Below are 21,480 nucleotides of genomic sequence, written 5' to 3'. Positions count from 1 at the left end.
TTCTATTAAACATCTGCAACGACTTAATGATACCCTGTTTTTATTCTATTTTTTCAATAATAAGAACTAGTTATTTAAAAAATAATAATAATATCTACACATGGTAAAAACAAAATTTTAACTATACAAAAGTGTATGAAATAGAAAATAAAAGTGCCCCACAATCCTATTTCCCCCAACCTGAGATAACTACTGGTAACAGTTTGGTACATATCCTTGCAGTCTCATTTCTGTACATATATAGATGTATCGGAATCGACTCGACGGCACTGGGACTGGGATAGATGTATTCTCCACAAAAATAAGCTCCTACTTTACTCTTTATTTTCTGAACCTCCTTTCTTCCATTTATGATATCATCAACACATTCATTTCAATACTTTTAGCTCTCCCTCATCTTTTTTATTGACTACATAATATCCCACTGAAGTGGGTAAACTATAATTTACTTTACCAACCTCCTACTCCTCGATCTTTGAATCATTCTTTGGTTTTGTTTTGCTATCAGTAATGGTAGAGGAAGGACAAAGCTTCTCCCAAAAGAAGGCAGAGACCAGGAAGCTGGTCTGAGATTGGCTGTGAGCAAGAAGGAGCTGCCTGACCTTCATCCCTCCTGCTGACAGTACCCCAAACCCCATCTCCATAAGTGTGCTTCTCAGGAGAGGAACTTGAGTTACTATATTTCGATTCAGAAAATTCCACATATAGAAACACCTGGACCAGAGAAAACCAAAGGGCTATAGAGGAGGGAAGCTGGGTCTGATTGGACAGAGGGACCCCAGGCTTAAGATCAGTGTGAGCATTTGCTTGTGAAGCACTATTTCTGCCACCACCCTGCTATGAGGCCTTGGACAGGGCACTGGGTGGCCAGGGATGGGTCAGACTCTCAGCATCACGGGAGCTTCTGTCTTTTCTTTCAGGGCACATTCTCGTTTGAGTTCCAGCCCCTGAAAGCTGGAGAAACCTTTGGGAGACTGTCTTTGCACAACAGTGAATTGGGTTACTACCTGTATGAGCTCAGTTTGAAAGCCATCCCCGCACTACCTGAAAAGCCTGTCCACTTCCAGACTGTTATTGGCAGCAGCCAGAGCATCTTTGCCAAGTTCACCAATTATACCCGACAGAAGACAGAATACCTCTGCAGGGTGAGCAGCCCCTGCCCCACCCTCTGCCCTTCCCTTGCCAGAAGTCTGAGCTCAAAAATAATGAGAGGAAGACACAGCAGGTGCAGGAACCTGAAACTCAGAGAGAGTCGGGTGCTTGTCACAGCAGCCCCCTCCTCAGAGGCCTGAATCTAGCCTGGAAACTCCCAGCTAGAAACAAATCGTTCCAGGCCTGGGTTCTCTTCCTTTACTGACTTTCTAGCTTAAGCTAGGAGGGAAACATTCTGCTTCCCACAGCATGCTCAGTAGTCAATAACAGGAACAGTAGATCAGTGGCCATGAGTACAGGCTGTACTTGAATCCTGGCTTCATCACTTACTCATTGTGTGAATAATTTACTTAAGCTTTCTGGACTCATCTGGAGGTAATACTCCTGACCTCCCAGGATTGCTGGCAGGATTTTTTTAATGCACATAAAGCAGTTTTCATAGTGCCTGACCCATAATAAATGTTCCATACATATTAGCTATTATATCAGTTGGAATACAGGTTTTACTACTGAAAAAGAAACCCAAAATAGAAGTTTATTCCTCTCTCAAATAACAGTCTGGGCATAAGTAGTAGGGGGAAAAAGGGGGGAGTTACACACATCACTTCTACTCACAGTCCATTGAACGAAGCTTCTTCACAGGGCCACACCAAATGTCTTAGTCAGGGTTCTCTAGAAAAACAGAACCAGTGATGTTTCCAGTCACGGTTCCAGAAGGAAAGACACTAGAGGGGCTTGCTTATGCTCCAGCATAAAAGTGACACCTGTCACTTGCGCTCACAACTTATTGTCCAGAACTAGACCCACCCAGGCACCAGAAGCCAGGAAGTCCCATCTTCCACGTGCATGGAAAGAAAGTAGAACCAGTTGTAGACATGCAGACCAACAACTGCCCCACCAACATAATCTAGCTGTATGTCTTTGGGCAAGTAACTTAACATCTGTGTGCCTCAGTTTCTTCATAGTAAAATAGGGATAATAAGTATCAATACCTCCTCTTCAAGGTAGTTACAAGGATACAGCTTTATAACCTGCCCAGCCTCACACGAGCGTAACTCGCTTGATGTCCACAAGCAGAGGTCTGGGGTGGTCTTGGGCTCCTCTTCATATGCTCTTCAGGATCTTGTGTGAGCCGAGCGCACTTGTTCCCCTTGCAGACCAACTGTCCAGACTTCCACACGGAAAGAGTCATTAACGCAGCCCCAGGAGCCCAGGGAGGCACCGAGATCAGCGTGGAAGTCATCTTCGAGCCCAGTCACCTGGGTGAGACCAGGGGCACCCTGACCCTGTCGTCGCTCATAGGAGGGGAGTATATCATCCCCCTCTTTGGAATGTCTCTGCCCCCCAAGCCCCAGGGGCCCTTCCTGGTCCGAGCTGGGTACAACATCATCATCCCCTTCAAGAATGTTTTCTACCGTACCGTGACCTTCTCCGTCATTGTGGAGAACCCAGCCTTCACCATCCGCGCTGGAGACTCCGTGCGGCCCAAGAAGATCAACAACATCACAGTCTACTTTGAAGGAAATCCCTCAGGCAGCAAAACACCCATCACCAGCAAGCTGATTGTATCCTGCCCTCCTGGGGAAGGCAGCGAAACAGGAATTAAGTGGGTGTACTATCTGAAGGGGATCACCCCTTAGAGGTAACCAGGGTCAGCTGCATCAATGAAAAGCCGTCTCCTCAGCCTTAGTATCTCCGTACTGTTCTAGCCTGACAAAAGATAAAGAATAAGAATTCTAAAGGTACTCTTTTATCTTCCTCATTCAATTATAGGTGCAGTTACTTCCATAGTATATGTATTCCATATAGATATAAGGATAGAGATGGTAGCTACACACAGCAAACCTCTATTTTAGATAACTGGCTCCTTGTGAGCCCCTGAGTTTAATTAATTAACGTATCCCCAAGGCTCAGGTATTCTGTAAAAATCCCCATTTTCAACAAGAAGACCCAATTATCACGCTCATGACCTTGTATCAGAGAGCACTCAGCAGTTCATGATCTGGAGCACTGCGTTTTCTTTTTAAAATCCAATGTTTTAAAGAGTCTTTAGATGTGACTCTGTGTGTTATTTTATTCTGCTTTCACATAAAAGCAAATAAGTAACTATTTTCAAAACAACAAACAGGTAACTTTAGGGCAACCATGGCAGGGACAGGGACCAGCGTAGGTCCCATGTGCTTTTTTCTTGGCTTTTCTGTCAGTTTCTGAATCCCATGCCTGTTCCTGCTGATGGCTAGGTTCTGGAGAAGCACTAATGGAAATCCCAGTCCCCTGCCCCCACCCAACCCCATGCGCAGCATTCAGCCTGCGGAGCAGGGATTGGTGAGACAGAATCACCTAAACCTGATCCAGAATCCCCCTCGCTCAGCCATGATTTACTTGGTCTTGGAGGGGCATGAGCATCATATTTTTTCTTTTTTGAAAACTTACACAGCAGGGCTGAGGGCCAGTGCTACAGAGCATGCATCCACCCAGCCACTTGTGCTGCAACTGAATTGGAATCTCCTTCCAGGGGAAGGATCGTGTCCATATTTGATATGTTTAAACTGCAACTATCTTGTGTGCACGTAAAGGGTGATGATCTATCTCAATGCCTTTCTTAGGAAGGGAAACCTCACAGGGAAAGCACTATGAAACCTCCGCCTCCACCTCCATGGAGCAGTGGGGCATGTCCCTGAGCCCAGAGCCATGGCTCCACAGCCCTCTCTTCCTTGGGTCTTGCTGTATGTGTTAACAGGACCACTTCCCTGTTGGCACCACAAAAGTACATTTTGAAATAAAGATGGTTAAAGAATAGCCCTGGAGTGGATTTGTGTCTGAGATATACACCAATGACTGAGAATCCTCCCCCCACCCCACCCCCATCCTTACTCCCTTCTCCCTTCACCCAAACAAAGCCCATGCAGGAGAGAGAAGAACTTTTGACCTAAATGTAGGACAAAACACTGACCTGGGCCTTTAGTAAAAATCTGGTTTCTTAGCAACCTAATTCAGAATGTAATTTTAGGAGAAAAGAGTTCCTTCTGGTAAAAACATGTCTTTTGCAGTTAATAAAAAACTGTATAATATTATAACTCTTGGGAAATTCAGTTCACCTTTAAGAAAAAGCCAAACCAAGAAGCAAAAGAAACAGATGAAATGTTATATTAGCTATAGGTCCAGTGGAAATGAATACACATTGGAGAAATTGATCCAAATCATCTGTTGATTTAATTTTTTTCATAGCATTGCATCAACCATCACCAAAATCCTAGACATAAACTTGACAAAACATTTGGAAAAGTCCTTGACAGTGCTACCTGGTTTCAAGTAAAGAGGAGGAATCTATATTGGGGACAGTTTTCAGATTGTTGGTAGACACCCCTTCACTCATTGAATTGTACTGGCAATGGTTTTAACACCTGTGAGAAATCCACCAGTAAAGGAAAAAATATTTTTCCAGGATTTTTCTAGACATAATTCCTCCATGACTTACTGAATTTTAGGTTAGCCTGTGTGTTAGTTTTCTATGGCTGCATAACAAATTACAACACACATTTATTATCTCAGTTTCTGTGGGTCCAGACTCTGAAATGGGTGGTGGTGGGTCCTTGGCTGAGGGTCTTAACAGGCTGAAATCACAGGTGTCAGCCAGCTGCATCCTCATCAGCTAGCCTCAGTTTGAGGTATGGATTCATTAACATAAGAAAAACCCTACTTCCAAACAGGGTCATATCCACAAGTGCAGGGGCCAAGATTTCAATAAATATTTGGGGGGAACACAATTCAATCCACAACCTGCAAATGAAGCGATGCAGCAGAGTTATATAAAGTAAGCTTCCAGAGTAGAGCGGGGCTTAGAACAAAAGCTGGACCATAGTGGACCTGGCCCACAGAAAAATCAACAGCGCGAAGACCCTGATTTGGACTCTTACCCTCCAGAACTTTGAGAAAATAAATTTCTGTTCTTTAATGCCACCCATGTGTGGTATTTTTTGTTAGGACATCACTAGGTGACTAGGACACTGTATCTTTAGCCACCCTGCATCCACGAGTTGCTTCCTAAAATTTCACCACAGAGCCTCAATTTCTGCTCCACGAACGCACTCCGGAGGGGGAGCTCTGCAGTGGATCCATGTGGATACCCTGCAATCGATTTGGGGTTTCTGCCCTCTGTCATCTAGCCCTTCTAGGTATCAGTATGGTCAGTCAGCACACCCTGATTCCCAAACCGTGGGGTGACGACCATTGTTTCTGAGGTTTTAGGTTGTAGACAAGTAGCACCACTTTACAATTAAGAACTTATTTTAGTGTGTCTTAAAAACATATAACTAGCTATTCAAACCCGTGATTTTAGGACAGAAGCAAAGCTAAAATAACTTTTTTTTTAGTGAGTTGATTTCAAAAACGAGTAACAGTACAAGCGGCTACGATATGGCGAATATACGGTGGCGTTACTCAATTTTGTGAACATTGGCATATACGATAACTAATTGGAAACCAAGTACTTAATAATTTCGGTACGTTTTTACTGAATACATTACGCTAATTGTACCAAGTTCCAAAAGCCTCGGTCTCCTGAGTAGCTACACAACGCCCACCACGTTGCCAGCCGCAGAGCGTGATACAGCCGTAAAGCACGTCTCACGTCGCACCAATGCCACCGGGACGGAGAGCGGACTTGTGTGAAAAGAGGGGGTGGAGCCTTTGGGGGCATGGCCAACCCACATGCGGCCAGCGTCCGGGGCGTGGCTGGCGGGGGGCGGGTCCTCGCAGCGGAAGGCGGAAGCTGTTTCGGAGGCATGTGATACGAGTAATATGGCCGCGGTTCTATGAGTACGGCTGGCTCTGGGCGGGAGTGGGTCGCGTGAGCCATTAGGCGGCCGGGAGCAGGTGTGCAGGGGCGGGGTTCGGGTCCGGGTTCTGAGGCGGCGCGCGGCGGCTGAAAGAAGCAGGAGGGCCCGGGGAGGCGTGGCCCATGAACTGGTGCCGGGGGCAGCGCGGAGCTGCAGACTCCCCTGACCACGGTGCTGACCCGGCGGCCGCGGGCTGAGGAGTCGCGGGGCTCCGAAGCCCGCCCCGACCTGCTACCATGAACCCGGAGAAGGACTTCGCGCCGCTTACCCCCAACATCGTGCGCGCCCTCAATGACAAGCTGTACGAAAAGCGGAAGGTTGCAGCGCTGGAGATCGAGAAGTAAGAGCCACTGGTACCCCGGGCCAGCCATGGGGAGCGGGGCCAGGACCCCGCCCTAGCTGTGCAGCCCCCTCGCTGATTTGCTCCGCGGGGGGTGGGGGGGACTCCTCACGCTTTCCTAGCCGATGTTGCTTTTCCTTAATGACTTTTCCAGGTTTTGGGCAGTTAGCACAGTGCTTAAGAGCAGATTTGGAGTCCCACCTGAATTCGAGTCCCACCTGAATTCGAGTCCCACATTGGCTTCTGACTGGCTGTGTGACTTGAACAAAGTTCTTTAACCTCCTGGTGCCCAACGAAGTGACTTAATGTGTGTGTAGTGTTTAATTAGCACAGTACCTGGCACATAGTGGTCTCCATCAAAACTAGCAAATCGCAGAGCGGCCTCTGTGAAGGTAGAGATGTCGGAGGCGTAAGAATTTTTTAGTGTTGACCTGCCTTGTATCTTATCCAGCCTTGTATCTTACCAAGTTTTGAGAATTGAAAAGGGATTGTTAAATGTGACTGAGCGGAGAAGTCAGTTGGAATCTTCATGAACTCAAGACTCAGAAGGTTGTTTTATTTCTGTCACATCGCCTTTCCCTACAAGTGGAAGTAGGAATAATCAGACTTTTCTTGCTTCTGCAATTTTATTACACGTATGTGTTACTGTGATCTAACATTTTACTTTATTTCCCAGCGCAGAAAACAGGGTATTTAACAGGGAATGCTTTATTAAGATTTTATTATTGTCATTATTATTTTACTTATGTATTTTTTGCCAGCTAAATCTTAGTGATAAAATTAGAAGAATAGAAAGAAGCAGACTGTGTAGCTGGAAGACTCAGGATATATGAATTCTAGTTCTGCCCTGTCCAGCAGGACAGCCACCGACAATGTGTGGCTATTCAAACTATTAAAGGTTAAATAAGATTAAAAAATTTCATCCCGCTAGCTGTATTTCAAGTGTGCAGTGCGTGCATGTGGATGTTGTTGTTGTTAGTTCCCATTGAGTCAGCTCCAACTCATGGCAACCTTATGTGTAACAGAACAAAACATGGAATGGTCCTGCGTCATCTTCTTAATCGTTTGTATGTTTGAGTCCATTGTTCTGGCTGTTGTGTCAGTCCATACCCTTGAGGGTTTCCCTCATTTTTACTGACCCTTTACCGAACATGATGTCCTTTTCTAGCAATTGGTCTTTCCTCATGACATGTCCTAAATAAGTGAGTCGAAGCCTCGCCATGAAGTCTCACCATCTTCACTTCTAAGGAGCATTCTGGTTGTATTTCTTCTAAGAATGATTTATTCATTCTTTTGGCAGTCCACGGTGTATTCAGTATTTGCCAGCGTCACAGTTTAAATGCATCAATTTTTCTGTCTTCTCTTTTCATTGTCCAACTTTCGCATGCTTATGAGGCAGTTGAAAAGATCATGGCATAGGTCAGATGCACCTTAGTCATCAAAGTGACATTTTGTTTTTTAAAACTTGAGAAAGATCTTTTGCAGCAGATTTTCCCAATGCTGCTTTCACATACCTCAGTTATTGATCTGAGTAGGGTGAAATCATTGACAACTTCAATTTTTTCTCCATTTATCATGATGTTTATCTGTCCAGTTGAGGATTTTCGTTCTCTTCACATTCAGATGTGAATCCATAGTGGAGTAGTTTTTGACTTCATCAGTAAGTGCTTCAAGTTGTCTTCACTTTTCAACAAGCAAGGTTGTGTCATCTGCATATCACAGGCTGTTAATGAGTCTTCCTCAAATCCTGATGTCTCATTCTTCTTCAGATTATTTGTTTAGCATACAGATTGAATAAGTACAGTAAAAGGATACAACCTTGCTGCATACTTTTCCAGTTTTGAGCCACACAATACCCCTTGTTCAGTTTGAACAACTGCCTCTTGTTCCATGTACACGTCCCACGTGAGCACAATTAAGTGCTAGTTAGAACACGTCCATCACTACAGAAAGCACTGTAGGACAGCACTAATCTAGTCCATGTTGTGATACTTGTTCTTTGACCTTGGACAGATTCCTTAACTCAGAGTTTCTTGAGCTTAGCATGGGTTGCATTTGGGACAGATTGACTCTTGCAAACAATTCTTTGTTGTGGTGGGCTATCCTATGCATTGTAGGAATTTTAGCAGGATCCCTGGCCCCTACCCACTAGATGCCAGTAGGGCTCCATCAGTTGTGACAGTCAAACCACTGCTTTAACTGCTTTGGGTTTTAGTGTACTCCTAAACAAGGGGCTTGAACTTTACTAACAGGATCTCTGAAGCACCCTCCCGTTCAGCACTAACGTTCAGTATGCTCCAAACCATCTAGCTTCTTCTCTCCTCAGACACCACTTTCTTGACTCTTCCCATTTCATACTGCTTCTTGCTTATGTCCTGGCTCATGCTAATACTAACAAGTCTTAATGATAAGTATTGCCACACTGAGCAGGGGAACCCAGAGATGGCTTATACACATGGCTTCATGTCCATGGGTTTTATTGGTTTTAAAGCTGCAGTGACACTCAGTTTCGTCTGTCGCCCACTCTGCTTCTCAGGAATATCTGGTTTTATCGTAGCTTGCATCACCTGTTGAGTCCATGAATAGAGGTATTCCTCTCAGCACTGTTGTCGCTTCTAGCTCAACCTGTGTGAGTACTCTCATTCTGCAGGCTGTACCACAAGGTTTTTGTCTTTAATGGGGTTCGTTTTGTATTTCTCACTGCCAATGATTTGTGTAATTCAGAGAAACTCCCCAAGACTCTGGACTTAGAGCTGCAGAAGAGCGGAGACCCTGCTTTTTGTATCCTCGGTGCTACCGTAGTGCCTGGTGACATTTGACATTGAGTGTTGGATGAATGAATGACTGTAAAGTTTTGTTGGGGAAATAACACTGCAGTCTAAGGACCTCACTACTCAAAGGGTGGTCCACAGACCAGCAGCATAGGCATCACCTGGAGCTCGTTCAAAAAATACACCCAGGCCCCATCCCAGACCTAAGAAATTAAAATCTGCATTTTTAACAAGATCCCGAGTGATTTGTGTGCACGTTAAAGTCTGAGAAGCACTAGTCTAGAAGACCCTCAGATCAGTGTCCAGCATTCTGTAGCCATATTAGGAAGGAGGATGCTCATTTGGCATATTCCTCTGAATATGTTTCATCAGTTGCCCAGGGGCTGGAACCAACTTATTTATTTATCTGTGCTTTACCAGCAGTTTGCATGTCCAAGCATGTCCTACATGTGCAAGACACAGAAAGTGCTCAGATGCTTGAGCATGCTCTTCATCGGACATGGTTAGTATGTCCCACAACACAGACTGCTGACCTCTTGTATAGACTGCAGATGCCCCAGGGAAGAAAAGGCAGAATCCTGGCAGTTATCTGTATAGTAAGGAACCCTGGTGGCACAGTAGTTAAGCACTTAACCAGTAACTGAAAGATCAACAGTTCGAACCCCCCAGCCACTCCACAGAAGGATGTGACAGTCTGCTTCCGTAAAGATTACAGCTTTGGAAACACTATGGAGCAGTTCTGCGCTATCACATGGGGTCACGATGAGTCGTAATCGACTTGACCACCTACAACAACAACAACATCTGTTTAGTGTACGTGAGTCAGTGCGCATGCTCCAGAATGAAAGGGCTTCGTTCTGTTCTGAGGCGAGTAACCTGTGGCCCCGTTGGGTTTCACTGCTGCTTCAGAGGCTGCGTAGACTAGTGGTTTAGAGCAAGCTCTGGAGCCAGACAGCCGGTATTTAGGCTCCCATTTCTGAGCTGGATGATTCTGGACAAGCTAATTGACCTCTCCTTATCTCACTTTCTTCATCAGTAAATTTGGGGATGATAATAGTACCCACAGGGTTGCTTGATTATTTGAGCTAATGTTGGAAAGTGCCCTGTGTAGTATTGGGCACATTGTAACACTGTATAACTGTTAGCTCTCAGTATGGTTCTCATCACTCTTCTGGTGAGCAGAATAATGGCCTCCAAAGATGTCCACATCCTAATGTCCAGAGCCAGTGATTATGTCACATTACATGGCAGTGGGGAATTAGGGGAGTGGAGGAAATTAAGGTTGCTAATCAGCTGATCTTAAAATAGGGAGGTTATCCAAGGTTATCCAGTTGTGCCCAACATAATTACATGAGTCCTTAATTGTGAGAGGAGGAGGCAGGAGAGTCAATGTCAGCTTGATGCCATGTGAGAAAGATTTGGCTGGCTGTTGCTGGCTTAGAAGACGGAAGAGGGCCCTCAGCCAAGGAGTGTGGGCAGCCTCTAGAAGATGGTAAGGAAATGGATTCTCCCCTAGACCCTCCAGAAAGGAACACAGCCTTTCCCACACCTTGATTTTAGCCTAGCAAGACCTATTTTGGACTTCTGACCTCCAGAACTGTAAGATAGTAAACTTGTGATGTTTTAAGACATAAGTTTTTGGTAATTTGTGAAAAATTGAACCACCTCTGTGTTGTCATTTTTTCTAAATCTGTGCCCTTTCTTGACTGTGATATCCCTGAAGGCAGGTTCACACTTTATTCTTCATGTCCTTTATGCTTACCAGATGTGGAGGGTGTCAGTAGAAGGCTGAGGGAATAGCTGTCCACTGGGTTTGCCCCTCGCCTTCCCAGACCAAGTCATAGGCCCAGCAGTCCTGGTAAGATTTTATTAGGGATCACTTAAAGAGAAGCTCTGGAGAATGACATACACATTGAGAAGGCAGAGATTGAGAAGGGTTTGGTTTGTGTCTTCCAAGGAGGTGGAGGTCTCAGTCTTTCCTGGTCCAGTGGCATTCCTTAGCTGGATTTGTCCTCACTGGCGTATAAGGGAAGGGGTCCACAATCAACAGCCATGGAAGCAGCAGTCAAGAAATCAAAAGACGCGTTGCATTGGGCAAATCTGCCTCAAAGAATCTCTTTGAAGTGTTGAAAAGCAAAGATGTCACCTTGAAGACTAAGGTGCACCTGACCCAAGCCATGGTATTTTCAATTGCATCATATGCATGTGAAAGCTGGACAATGAATAAGGAAGACTGAAGAAGAATTGACGCCTTTGAATTGTGGTGTTGGTGAAGAATATTGACTATACCATGGGCTGCCAGAAGAACAAACAAATCTGTCATGGAAGAAGTACAACCAGAATGCTGCTTAGAAGCAAGGATGGCGAGACTGCGTCTTATATACCTTGGACATGTTGTCAGGAGGGATCAGTCCCTGGAGAAGGACATCATGCTTGGCAAAGTACAGAGTCAGTGGAAAAGAGGAAGCCCCTCAACGAGGTGGATTGACACAGTGGCTGCAACAGTGAGCTCAAGCATAACAATGATTATAAGGATGGCACAGGACTGGGCAGTGTTTCGTTCTGTTGTGCACAGGGTCGCTATGAGGTGGAACCAACTCGGCAGCACCTAACAACAACACACTCCTCATCTCATTAGTTTGCACAGCTCCCCTATGAGCAAGGTGATGTTATCCCCATTTCACAGATGAGAAACAGATGCTATCAGAGGTTAAGTAATCTCGCCAAAGTTTCACAGCTAGACCATCACCAGTTGGTGTTGAGTCGATTCCAACTCATGGCAACCCTTTGGGTACCAGAGTAGAACTGTGCTCCATAGGGTTTTCAATGCTGATTTTTCAGAAGTAGATCACCAGGCCTTTCTTCTGTGGTGCCTCTGGATGAATTTGAACCTCCAACCACCTTTCAGGGAACAGCCAAATACATTAACCATTTGCACTACCTAGGGACCCAAGTTCATCTGTCTCAAAAGGCTTTTCCTACTACAATGAATGGTTTCCCCTACCAAAAAAAGGCACATATACTGTCTAATAAAATTAATTTTATACTTGATCTCCACAGTTGTTTTAGCTGCTGCTTTCTGGAGTTTTCCAGAGCCCATGTGTCTTCAGGTGACAGGGCCAGTAATGCATAGGGTGTTCCCTTGAGGGATTAAAACCTCAAATAAGAGGGTTTTATCTGCATGGCAGGCCTCTCAGACACTAAAAACGCAAGAGACAGATGCTTGGATCATTGAAGGGCGCCTGGACTCTAGAATCTCAAGACCACTAATGTGGTGTTAAGTGACTAGGATCTGGTGATTAAATGTTGTGAGTCTGTTGTGCCTCACTCTGACATTACCACACTAGTTTCTAAAGCCTCGGGCATTTTGGCTAAGGTTTTAGAATGTCTCTTTCAGGTTTTATGGGCTCTCTCTTTCAGGGGATATAGGTGCCAATGAAAACGCTCCAATACCCCCCAGTCTCTCCTCTCCCAAACCCCATAGTCTGCTGTGGGGGAGAGATGTCAGCAGGTGCTCCAAACATGGTGGGTGTTCTGCTGTGATACTGTGCCAGGCGCTGGAGGCAGGGCCACCCCTGTCTGACTGCTGGCTGGGAGAGGCAATGCCCCTGGTGGTGATGAGGAATGGGCCCAGTGCCAAGCCTCTAGTGTTCCTGAGGTTTGAGTTTTAAAAAAATGGCAAGTGTAGGTAGCATGTAGGAAGGCCCAGACTGTACCCCCTGAGAGTACTGAAGCCCAAGGGTGGGCATGTGGGGCAAAAGCCCTTGATTTAGCACATCCTCACCTGTTTGGTGTGGGGGAGGGATCCCTGGAGCTCTGTGATCAGCGAAAGGATCACTGTCAAGTTTACCTAGCTTTTTGGTGCCTCCCATTTCTTTTGGGAGACAAAATTCATTACCCAGTGACTTAAGCACTTTTTGAAGTACGAGTCAGAATTCCATCCAGCTGTGCTACTTACTAGCCGTGGGCCTGTCAGCAGAGTACTTAACCCACAGACCTGTTTGCTTTGGCCTGAATCCCGGGCTTCTTTAAATTGAGAAATTTCACAGAGGAATTCAGGTTTCTGGCTTCCCTTAAGAAACTGGAAACTGTGGTGGTCCCATGGGCCCCACATTCCCGCATAGCGGATCAGGGGGCAAGGAACCTCCCTCCCCTGTAACCAGGATGCATACTCTCCTTTGCTCCCTGTGTTGGCAAATTCAGCGCAGCCTGTTACCACCCTTGGCCTCCTCACTTATGTCTCCAGCCTGGCCCCAGTGAGCACTGAAGTTTGTAACCTCCAGTTTAACCTCTGTGCCACAGTTTTCTCATCTTAAAACAAAAAAATGCTGCTATATTGCAGTTGTGAGAATTAAGTAAAGATATATAAAAACACACAGCTGACAGTGGTGGGAGACTGAAAGCTTTCTCCCTAAGCTCAGGAACAAACCACTTCTTTTTAACATTGTACTGGAGGATCTAGCCGTGACAGTTGTCTTTCCACCTTTCCAGTTTGGAAAAAAAGAAGTAAAACTGTCTTTACAGATGACCTAATCTTGTATACAGAAAATCCTGAAGAATCTACAAAAAACTGTTAGAGCTAATAAACAAGTTCAGCAGGGATGGTGAATGGATAAGGAAAATGTGGTTCATCTGTATAATGGAATATAAATTCAGACATAAAGAGGAATGAATACATGCCAACATAGATGAACCTAAAAAGCTTTATACTAAGTGAAAGAGACCAGTCACAAAGGACCACGTATCGTATGATCCCATGTATGTGAAATGTCCAGAACGGGCAAATCTACAAAGACGGAGAGTAGATTAATGGTTGCCTTGGGCTGAAACCCTATGGAGTGGTTCTACTCTGCAACACGTGGGGTCTCCATGAGTTAAAATCAACTCTATAGCAGCTGGTTTAGGGCTGGGAGTGGAGGTTGGGGGGAAACAGGGGACTAACTTCTAGTGGGTACTGGTTCCTTTTCGCTGATAAAATGTTTTCAAATTTATTATGGTGGTGGTTGCACAATTTTGGGAATATTCTAAAATCCACTGAATTGTACACTTTGAAAGAGTTAATTTCATGGTATGTAAATATATTATTTTTTTAAAAAATGGGTGGAGTGTTTTGGGATAGTGTGAGGTCAGCACTCATTAAGTGGTCATGTCTGGGATCAGAGCATCTGTGTGGCTCTGTCTGTGACTCTTGTTTCTCCTAACACTCTTTCCATGGATTCTAACCAGTGGAGGCTCCGAATATGTTTTGTCAGTTAACTCTTAGGTCATTTCAGTGGGGTTTTGGCCCCTTCTCTGGGGCATCCACTCAGCTTTCCCAGTTCAGTTATTGGAGCCGAGTGGGCATGTGAAAACCAGATTACTCACTTGGCAGGGCAGATGGAGATGTTTACCCAACTTCACTTTGGGAAATTGCTGCCTGGATATACTGTCTGAATATGGTACACGTACAGCTACTTGGAGAACTGGGATTGGTAACTGGGCTTGCCAGTAAAAAAAAATAAAGAAAGAAAGAAGTGGCTCCAAATCCATGTGGAAAGTTTTGTGGCACTGGAAGAAATGTTCAACTTTGGAGTCATCTTTACATCCTTCTTGGAGCCAGGAGCAGAGCGGGTGCTCAGTAAACATTTGTTGAATGAGTACAGTCTTGTATGGCATTTATGATTTACACTAACGGTGTGATCTGAGCATGTGCAGTGCAGAGCACATTACATGCATTATCTAACTCAGTTCTCTAAAAACCATGTAAAGTCATTGTGATTATTAACTCCACCTTACGACTGCTGATATGTTCTCTCTAGACATGGTTACTTGAGTGCAGTAGCTAAAACCCCTGCCACCTGCTGGCCTGGACAGTTGGATACTGCCAGGCCTTCTCTGTGAACTAAAGATAGACCATGTCATAGGGTTGTTGGAGTTAAGTGATACAATAAATGTAAAGGGCCTGGTGCCTAGTGGACAGTCAACAAATGGGAGCTATAATCACCAGACAGGGGGATAGTGTAGCATAGCAGTTTAGATTTCAGACCTTAGGGTCAGAAAAACCTAGGTTTGATTTCTTGACCCACCACCTACAAGGTGTGTGACCTTGGGGATGTTTCTTAACTTCTCTGAGCCTCTTGCCATAGAGTTGATTCTGACTCATGGAGACCCCATGTGTTACAGAGTAGAATTGCTCCATAGAGTTTCAGCCCAAGGCAGTCACTGCTCTACTTTCTGTCTTTATAGATTTGCCATCTGTAAAATAAGAATACTACTTTACTAGGTGGCTTGTTTTCAAATTTTCAATTAGATAATGCAGGTAAAGCATCCAGCACGTTGCCTAGCTTATTGTTTAACTGCTCAAGATGCGATCATCTACTTCCTGCATTCACAGTAGGAAAAGGCCAACTCTAAAGCTTCATTTCACAACATCTCAAGTGTGCACCTCATCCGTATTACCTGTGTGTGGCAGAGGAATGCTTCCAGGATGTCTGGACACTGAAAGCATGGGACAGGTATGGAGAAGGCCGCATCTCATTTGGGGGCCTCAGTTCTGCCCAGGGGAATTGCCCTCTGTAATAGGGTGTGTCCAGTTTGCATCTGGAATTCAGAAAATAGAAGGGAGGAACTGTGGTATGGTCACAGGTGCATGAGCTTTGTAGGTGTGGAGGGTCCAGATCCCGTGTGACCTTGGGAACATGACTTGATTCCTCTGCACCTCTGTTTCACATCTGGGGTTGGTTAACCCCAAAATACTTAGCATGGAGTGGGTACTTGGCATACAGTCCACTCACCAGCCCCTGGGCCTGTGATGGTCACAGTACTGGTGGTAGAGGCCTCGGGGTCCAGTACCGGGCTGTGGTTGTGTTGCTGAGGTGGTGGCCCGGATTCTCTGTTGGCTGATGATGATTCCCATGCGGTCCTATTCTGTGTGCCACACTTTTTCCTATCAGGGAGGGGATAGTTGGCGTGGCAACATTTGTGGCTTGCCAGCTTTCTCAGAGTTTTGGTTCCTGAAAACAGAGACTCTGAGCAGCTTCTAGAGGGCGCTTCGCCAGGCAGGGTTTCCAGCACTTTGGAGGGAAGCCGGCAGAAGCAGATTACCTGGTTGACAGAGCACTATGCTTGTGACCTTTATTCAGTGGAGGCCCCCAGGCATTTTTGAGAGTGAGAGTTTCTGGGTCAAATACTAACTTCAAAACTGGTTCAGCTTCAGATCCCCCACCTCTGGCTCCCAACCTGTGATGAAAGTAAAGACAGAAAGGTCTTTTGAAGAGAGACTAGGCCTGAAACTGGGGATGCTTGGATCTTCAATTTCACCTACTCTGCCTCCTCGTAGTTGCTTTTTCTCTGCACTTCCCCCATGGAGTAAGAAGCCAAGCTATAGTCAGGTAGACAGGGGCATTTGGGGAACAACTGGCGGTGGGGGGTGGGTGGTTAGAGCACTCTTCCAGCCCCTCCCAGGCTCACTTCAGTTCACATCCTGACATCTGCAGCTTTCCCAGCCATCAGCCACAGTTCTTGTGACCTGGGCCTTTCTCATTTTGGGATCCTGGTGATGGTGCCCTTTGGTCCTACAAATCAGTTAACCAGTTAGTTACTCCAGCTTGAACTGTAAGAGTGGACGCATAGGACCATCCAGATACGATACTGATGAACCACCCACCACCACTACTCCCTGCTCCGCCCCCCCCACCCCGGCCCTGGGCAGCGTGGCCTCTGCCTGTGCTTGCCCGACTCTCCAGGCCCAGGCTGGCAATCGGCTCTGTTGCTTTCCCAGACTCCATCCCCTGGCGGATGTTCACTGATATATGCAAAGCACTCAGTCTGGAGAGGGGACTGGTATGGAGATGCAGCAGAATGTGGCCTTGCCCTGTCCTTGTCCTCTAGGACTTTACCAAGGACCCATGGAGATCAGAAATACACCAGTGGGAAGGTAACTGGTGGCATCGATAGTGCACTGCTGGCACAGAATGGTGGGGGCACCAAGTCCCACAGAGTTCAGAGGTGGCATGGCCACTCCAGGCATGGTCAGGAAGAGGGGGAGTTGGGTTTGGGCCGGGCTTTGAAGGCTAGATAGGTGGTGTAAAGGAGGGGGAAATTTTCCAGGGGGTGGGGCCCACATGGCATGTGGAAGGCATATAATGAGTAGGGGCCAGTAAGGAGGTGAGTCTGGCTGGAATGGAAGGTTCTGCCAGGGGCCAGGCAGTAAGGCCAGTGGGGTCCACTGGGCCCTGTTTTGATCACTCTGAGTACCAGGTAAGGAGTGTGGGTCTGATCCTTGGGGCCGACTCTTCCTGCCTATGGCCAGGGTTGACCCACTGGGCAAGGCCCAGTGCCCACCTGGCTGATGATGTTGGCAAGAACATATTCTCACCATTTCCCCTCCAGAGGGAGCATCATTTGTCTTCCTGGAGGTGAAGAACATTCTACTCTATAGTGCAAGGGTGCAGACAGTGGAGACTAGGGTTCTCAGGGCCACAGTACTTGAACTTAATTGAGCTTTGGTGGAATTGGGCGAGAGGCCTTACAGCTGGCGAAGCACAAAGGAGAGGGGTGCCCCTGGGCCTGCAGGGAAGGGAGCGCTGAGCTCACACAGTCCCCACACTCATCTCCCTTCAGGAGACCCTGCTACTCTTGCCAGCAGCCGCTGACCTTAAAGCTCCATTTCTTATACTCGTTCACAATTTGATTGCTTCTTAAGCCACCGTAGTCTTCACAGCTCCCTAAGCGCCATGCAAAGCCACACCACTGCAGGTTTTTAAAGTTTGTGTCACTCACCTGCTCAAAAACCTTCCATGACTTCTCCCTGCCACCACACTGACATGCCAGCTCTTTTGCCAGACACTGGAGGTCCTGTACCACATGACAGGCAGCAGCTTCTCCAGCCCTGTCACCCACTTCTCCAGTGCCCTTTGTTTCTGCCAACCCGGTGCCTTACTCATCCTTCCTCTGCGCCTTTGCCATGCTGTTCTCTCTGTCTGGGCTGCCTCCTCTTGAACAGCTCCAGAGCAAACACCCACTCATCCTCCCGAGCCCCTCTCAAATGCTGACTCTTATGAAGCACCTAATTCCTTCTGCACCAGCCACAGTGGTCCTGCTCTTTCTTGACCAATTTGTCAAAGATACTGGTCCTGCCCCCTCGTAACTCATAGCATTTTGTGTCCTTTTTGTCTTGTTCCCTGTCTTGCTTCCTTCCCTTAACCTGGCAGAGAGCCCCTGAGGCCCGAGAATGTGCCCCTTATGCTCGAAAATGTGTCCCTTATGCTGGCTCTCACACGCTCTCGGAGCCATGCCCTGTCAGTGCATGTTTGTGGCCTGAAGCCAGGAGGCAGGAAGGAGGGGGTTTCAGGACGGCCTGTGTGCAGAGCAGGGCCGGGTCTTCTTCCCGACCCATGCTGGTGGTCTAGGACATGCTCATGTCCACGCCCTGTGCTGCTCTAGTTTGTACTGAGCAGAAATGGGCCCTGGCTCCCCAGGTGGGCAGGCACAGCAGCTCTCAGCGGGCTTTCACGCACCTGCCTCCGACGCCCCTCCACCCCCAGCTGAGACTCTTCAGGAACAGGGAGTTGTGTTCAGGATCTTTGTGGAATTTAGAAAACAGTAGTTTTTCATCATTGGCATTTAAAACTCAAGCTAGAAAACAGTCATACTCAGTTCTCAGCATTCATCACGGACTTGAGACAGTACGAAATTTTAGATTCAATAACACGATTGAAAAAGTCAACTGCTGCATTGGCCGGGAATCGAACCCGGGCCTCCCGCGTGGCAGGCGAGAATTCTACCACTGAACCACCAATGCGCCAGATGTCAGCAGCTGTGGAGCAACTCCTTTTAACCCCAGCCTTGAGCCTCCTTGTGTCTGTGCTGCTTTACATTTGAGGCTGGGCTCTGATGCTGCCACATCAACACAGCTACAGGAATAGAAAGCTGGGCCCCTGAACAGGAGGAGGGAGTGCGTGTGTGTCAGAAGTTATTTGCCTCCAGACCTCAGGGCAGAAGCTAGAGCTCAAGTCCATCCTCTCAGTAGCAAAAAGCATTGAGACTTAAGGTGACTTTCTTTTGTCTGAGGCTTGGGCCCTCCCGTTCCGCTTTTTCTTTGGTGTTTGGCAGTTTTACAGTTCTCAGGTTTCACGTCCGCTTCCTGCTGGAGACTGGCCAAGACTGAGGTGCACAGCAGGGAGCAAAAAGCCCCTCAGGGAATGAAGAACATGAAGCTCTGGTTCACAGTCAGTGGTTCTCTGGAAGACCCAGCAGCTGTTTTTGTACTCGCTTGCTAAGTGTGGTCCCAGATGCACAGGCACCCTTGCGCTACGGGCTGGTGTGGTTAGGAGTCTGGCTCCAGCAGCAGCTTCTCCAGGTGAGAAACTTGCATGAAAAGGCAAAAAGCAGCCCTGCATTGGCCGGGAATCGAACCCGGGCCTCCCGCGTGGCAGGCGAGAATTCTACCACTGAACCACCAATGCTCCAGCTGTCAGCAGCTGTGGAGCAACTCCTTTTAACCCCAGCCCGGAGCCTCCTTGTATCTGCTGGTTTACAACATATGAGACCGGGCTCCAAGGCTGCCACATCAACACAGTTGCATAAGCAGAAAGCTGGGCCCCTGAGCAGGAGGGAGTGTGTGTGTGTGTGTGTGTGTGTCAGAAGCTGATTTGCCTTCAGACCTTGGGGCAGAAGCTAGGGCTCAGGTCTGTCCTTCTCAGTAGCAAAAAGCATTGAGACTTAGGGTGACTGGCCCATCTGAGGTTTGGGTCCTCTCATTGCACTTTTTCTTTAGTTTTTTGCTGTTTTACATTTCTCAGGGGCACAGCAGGGGGCCCTTTAAGGGTTAAGGGCGTGAAAAAAGCCCTGGTTCACATCCAGTGGTTCTCTGGAGACCCAGCTACTGTTCATGTGCTTGCTCGCTAAGTGTAGTCACAGACTCACAGGTGAGAAACTTGTTAAAAAAAAAAAATCTGCATTGGCCAGGAATCGAACCTGGGCCTCCCACATGACAGGCAAGAATTCTGCCACTGAACCACTAATGCTCCAGCTGTCCTGCAGAGCATCTGCCTATGGCAGATTGCTGGGCCTTCTCTGGCTGGTTTTTCTGACTAAGAGCTGGGACAGGTTTATGAAGAACCAGGCTTGCTGGGCAGGATTACGCTGCTCTGGGAGTTGGGGCCTGTATACTGGCATTCCACTTCCACTGGAGGCCCTTGGCTCATCCACAACCCTCGGCCTCATAAAGATTAGAGCCTGAGGGACCTCACAGGCCGCTTGTGCGAGCCCTTCCTTGTGCGGTTCCAATTCATAGCAACCATATATACAACAGAAGAAAACACTGCCTGGCCCTGTGCTGTCCTCACAGTCACTGCTATGTTTGAGCCCACTGTTGCAGCCACTGTGTCAGTCCATCTCATCGAGGTTCTTCATCTTTTTCACTGACACTCAACCTTACCAGGTATGATGTCCTTCCCCAGGGACTGGTCCCTCCTGATAACACGTCCAAAGTACGTGAGACGAAGTCTTGCCATCCTCGCATCCAAGGAGCTCTCTGGCTGTACTTCTTCCAAGACAGACTTGTTCGTTCAGTTATGTATAAAAGTCCATAATCCAGACTGCCCTCTTCACACCTACAGCTGCTACGCTTGTCTCCATCCCTCCTTCCTGGGTGACCAAGGGCCCCCCATCCATCTCACAAGCATCTCCAGGCTTCAGAGACTCTTTCCTCATGCCCCGCAAAAACCATAAGAAACATATTCCCAGAGATAACGGAGATGGAAAAATCACAGTGATGACGAGTAGGGTTGCACAGCCAGTTACTGTAATTGCTGTCATTAAGTTGTACAGCTATACAAAGTTGAATTGGCAAGAGTTGTGTGATAGATATATTTACAACAACAACAAAAAAGAGTAACTGCTGAGACGGCTTAGGTACACCCAAACACCTCACAGAATTTGGCTTCTTGATTTGGAGGTTTAGGGTCATGGTTTCATGGGACATCCTCATTAATTGGCCTAGTAATGTGTTTAATGCTTCTGTTCTACCTCCTAGTTTGTCGCGTAGTACCTGGGGTCATAAGGGCTTGCAGGCAACTATCCAAGGCACAGCAATTGATCTCTATTCACCTGGAACAACAGAGGAAAAGGAGAGCCAAGAATAGGAGGAGGATATGGAATGTGTGGCCAAGTGCCTCCATGAACAACTGCCTCCTTTGCCATGAGACCAGACGCACTAGATGGTCCCTGGCTACCGTTATGAACATTTTGATCAAAGACTGCATAGAAGAATCTTTGATCAAAATGGGGAAAATGCAGAACAGATTTTCAGATTCTCATGGGAGCTGGATGAACCCCTGAAACTGTTGCCCTGAGATAATCTTTAAATCTTAAACCAAATATATCCCCTGAAGTCTTC

General features: G+C 46.9%; 2 protein-coding genes and 3 non-coding genes across 7 annotated transcripts in view; 2 read left to right on the top strand and 3 right to left on the bottom strand.

Annotated features, from left to right (window-relative positions):
- Positions 1-2,968, top strand: part of HYDIN (HYDIN axonemal central pair apparatus protein) — a 402,907-nt gene extending 399,939 nt beyond the window's left edge. The window contains exons 84-85 of the mRNA XM_064273799.1: positions 921-1,145; positions 2,310-2,968. Of these exons, the coding sequence (XP_064129869.1) occupies positions 921-1,145; positions 2,310-2,792 (708 nt within the window). The 3' untranslated portion in view covers positions 2,793-2,968. The remainder of the gene's footprint in view (positions 1-920; positions 1,146-2,309) is intronic.
- Positions 2,969-5,959: 2,991 nt separating this feature from the next.
- Positions 5,960-21,480, top strand: part of VAC14 (VAC14 component of PIKFYVE complex) — a 103,273-nt gene continuing 87,752 nt past the window's right edge. The window contains exon 1 of one of the 3 annotated variants that reach the window (XM_010596806.3): positions 5,960-6,330. In XM_010596806.3, coding sequence (XP_010595108.1) covers positions 6,227-6,330 — 104 coding nt within the window. In that variant the 5' untranslated portion in view covers positions 5,960-6,226. The remainder of the gene's footprint in view (positions 6,331-21,480) is intronic. The other 2 variants (XR_002787469.2, XM_023556665.2) reach the window with 2 other exon arrangements.
- Positions 18,812-18,882, bottom strand: TRNAG-GCC (transfer RNA glycine (anticodon GCC)). The gene has a single exon. It is a non-coding gene; the product is annotated as a tRNA-Gly (tRNA).
- Positions 19,476-19,546, bottom strand: TRNAG-GCC (transfer RNA glycine (anticodon GCC)). The gene has a single exon. It is a non-coding gene; the product is annotated as a tRNA-Gly (tRNA).
- Positions 20,037-20,107, bottom strand: TRNAD-GUC (transfer RNA aspartic acid (anticodon GUC)). The gene has a single exon. It is a non-coding gene; the product is annotated as a tRNA-Asp (tRNA).

The sequence above is a fragment of the Loxodonta africana genome, chromosome 21, assembly GCF_030014295.1.
Source record: "Loxodonta africana isolate mLoxAfr1 chromosome 21, mLoxAfr1.hap2, whole genome shotgun sequence".
NCBI classification, from domain to species: domain Eukaryota; kingdom Metazoa; phylum Chordata; class Mammalia; order Proboscidea; family Elephantidae; genus Loxodonta; species Loxodonta africana.
Note: the sequence above shows the minus strand (reverse complement) of the source record. Positions and strands in the feature narration are given on the sequence as shown.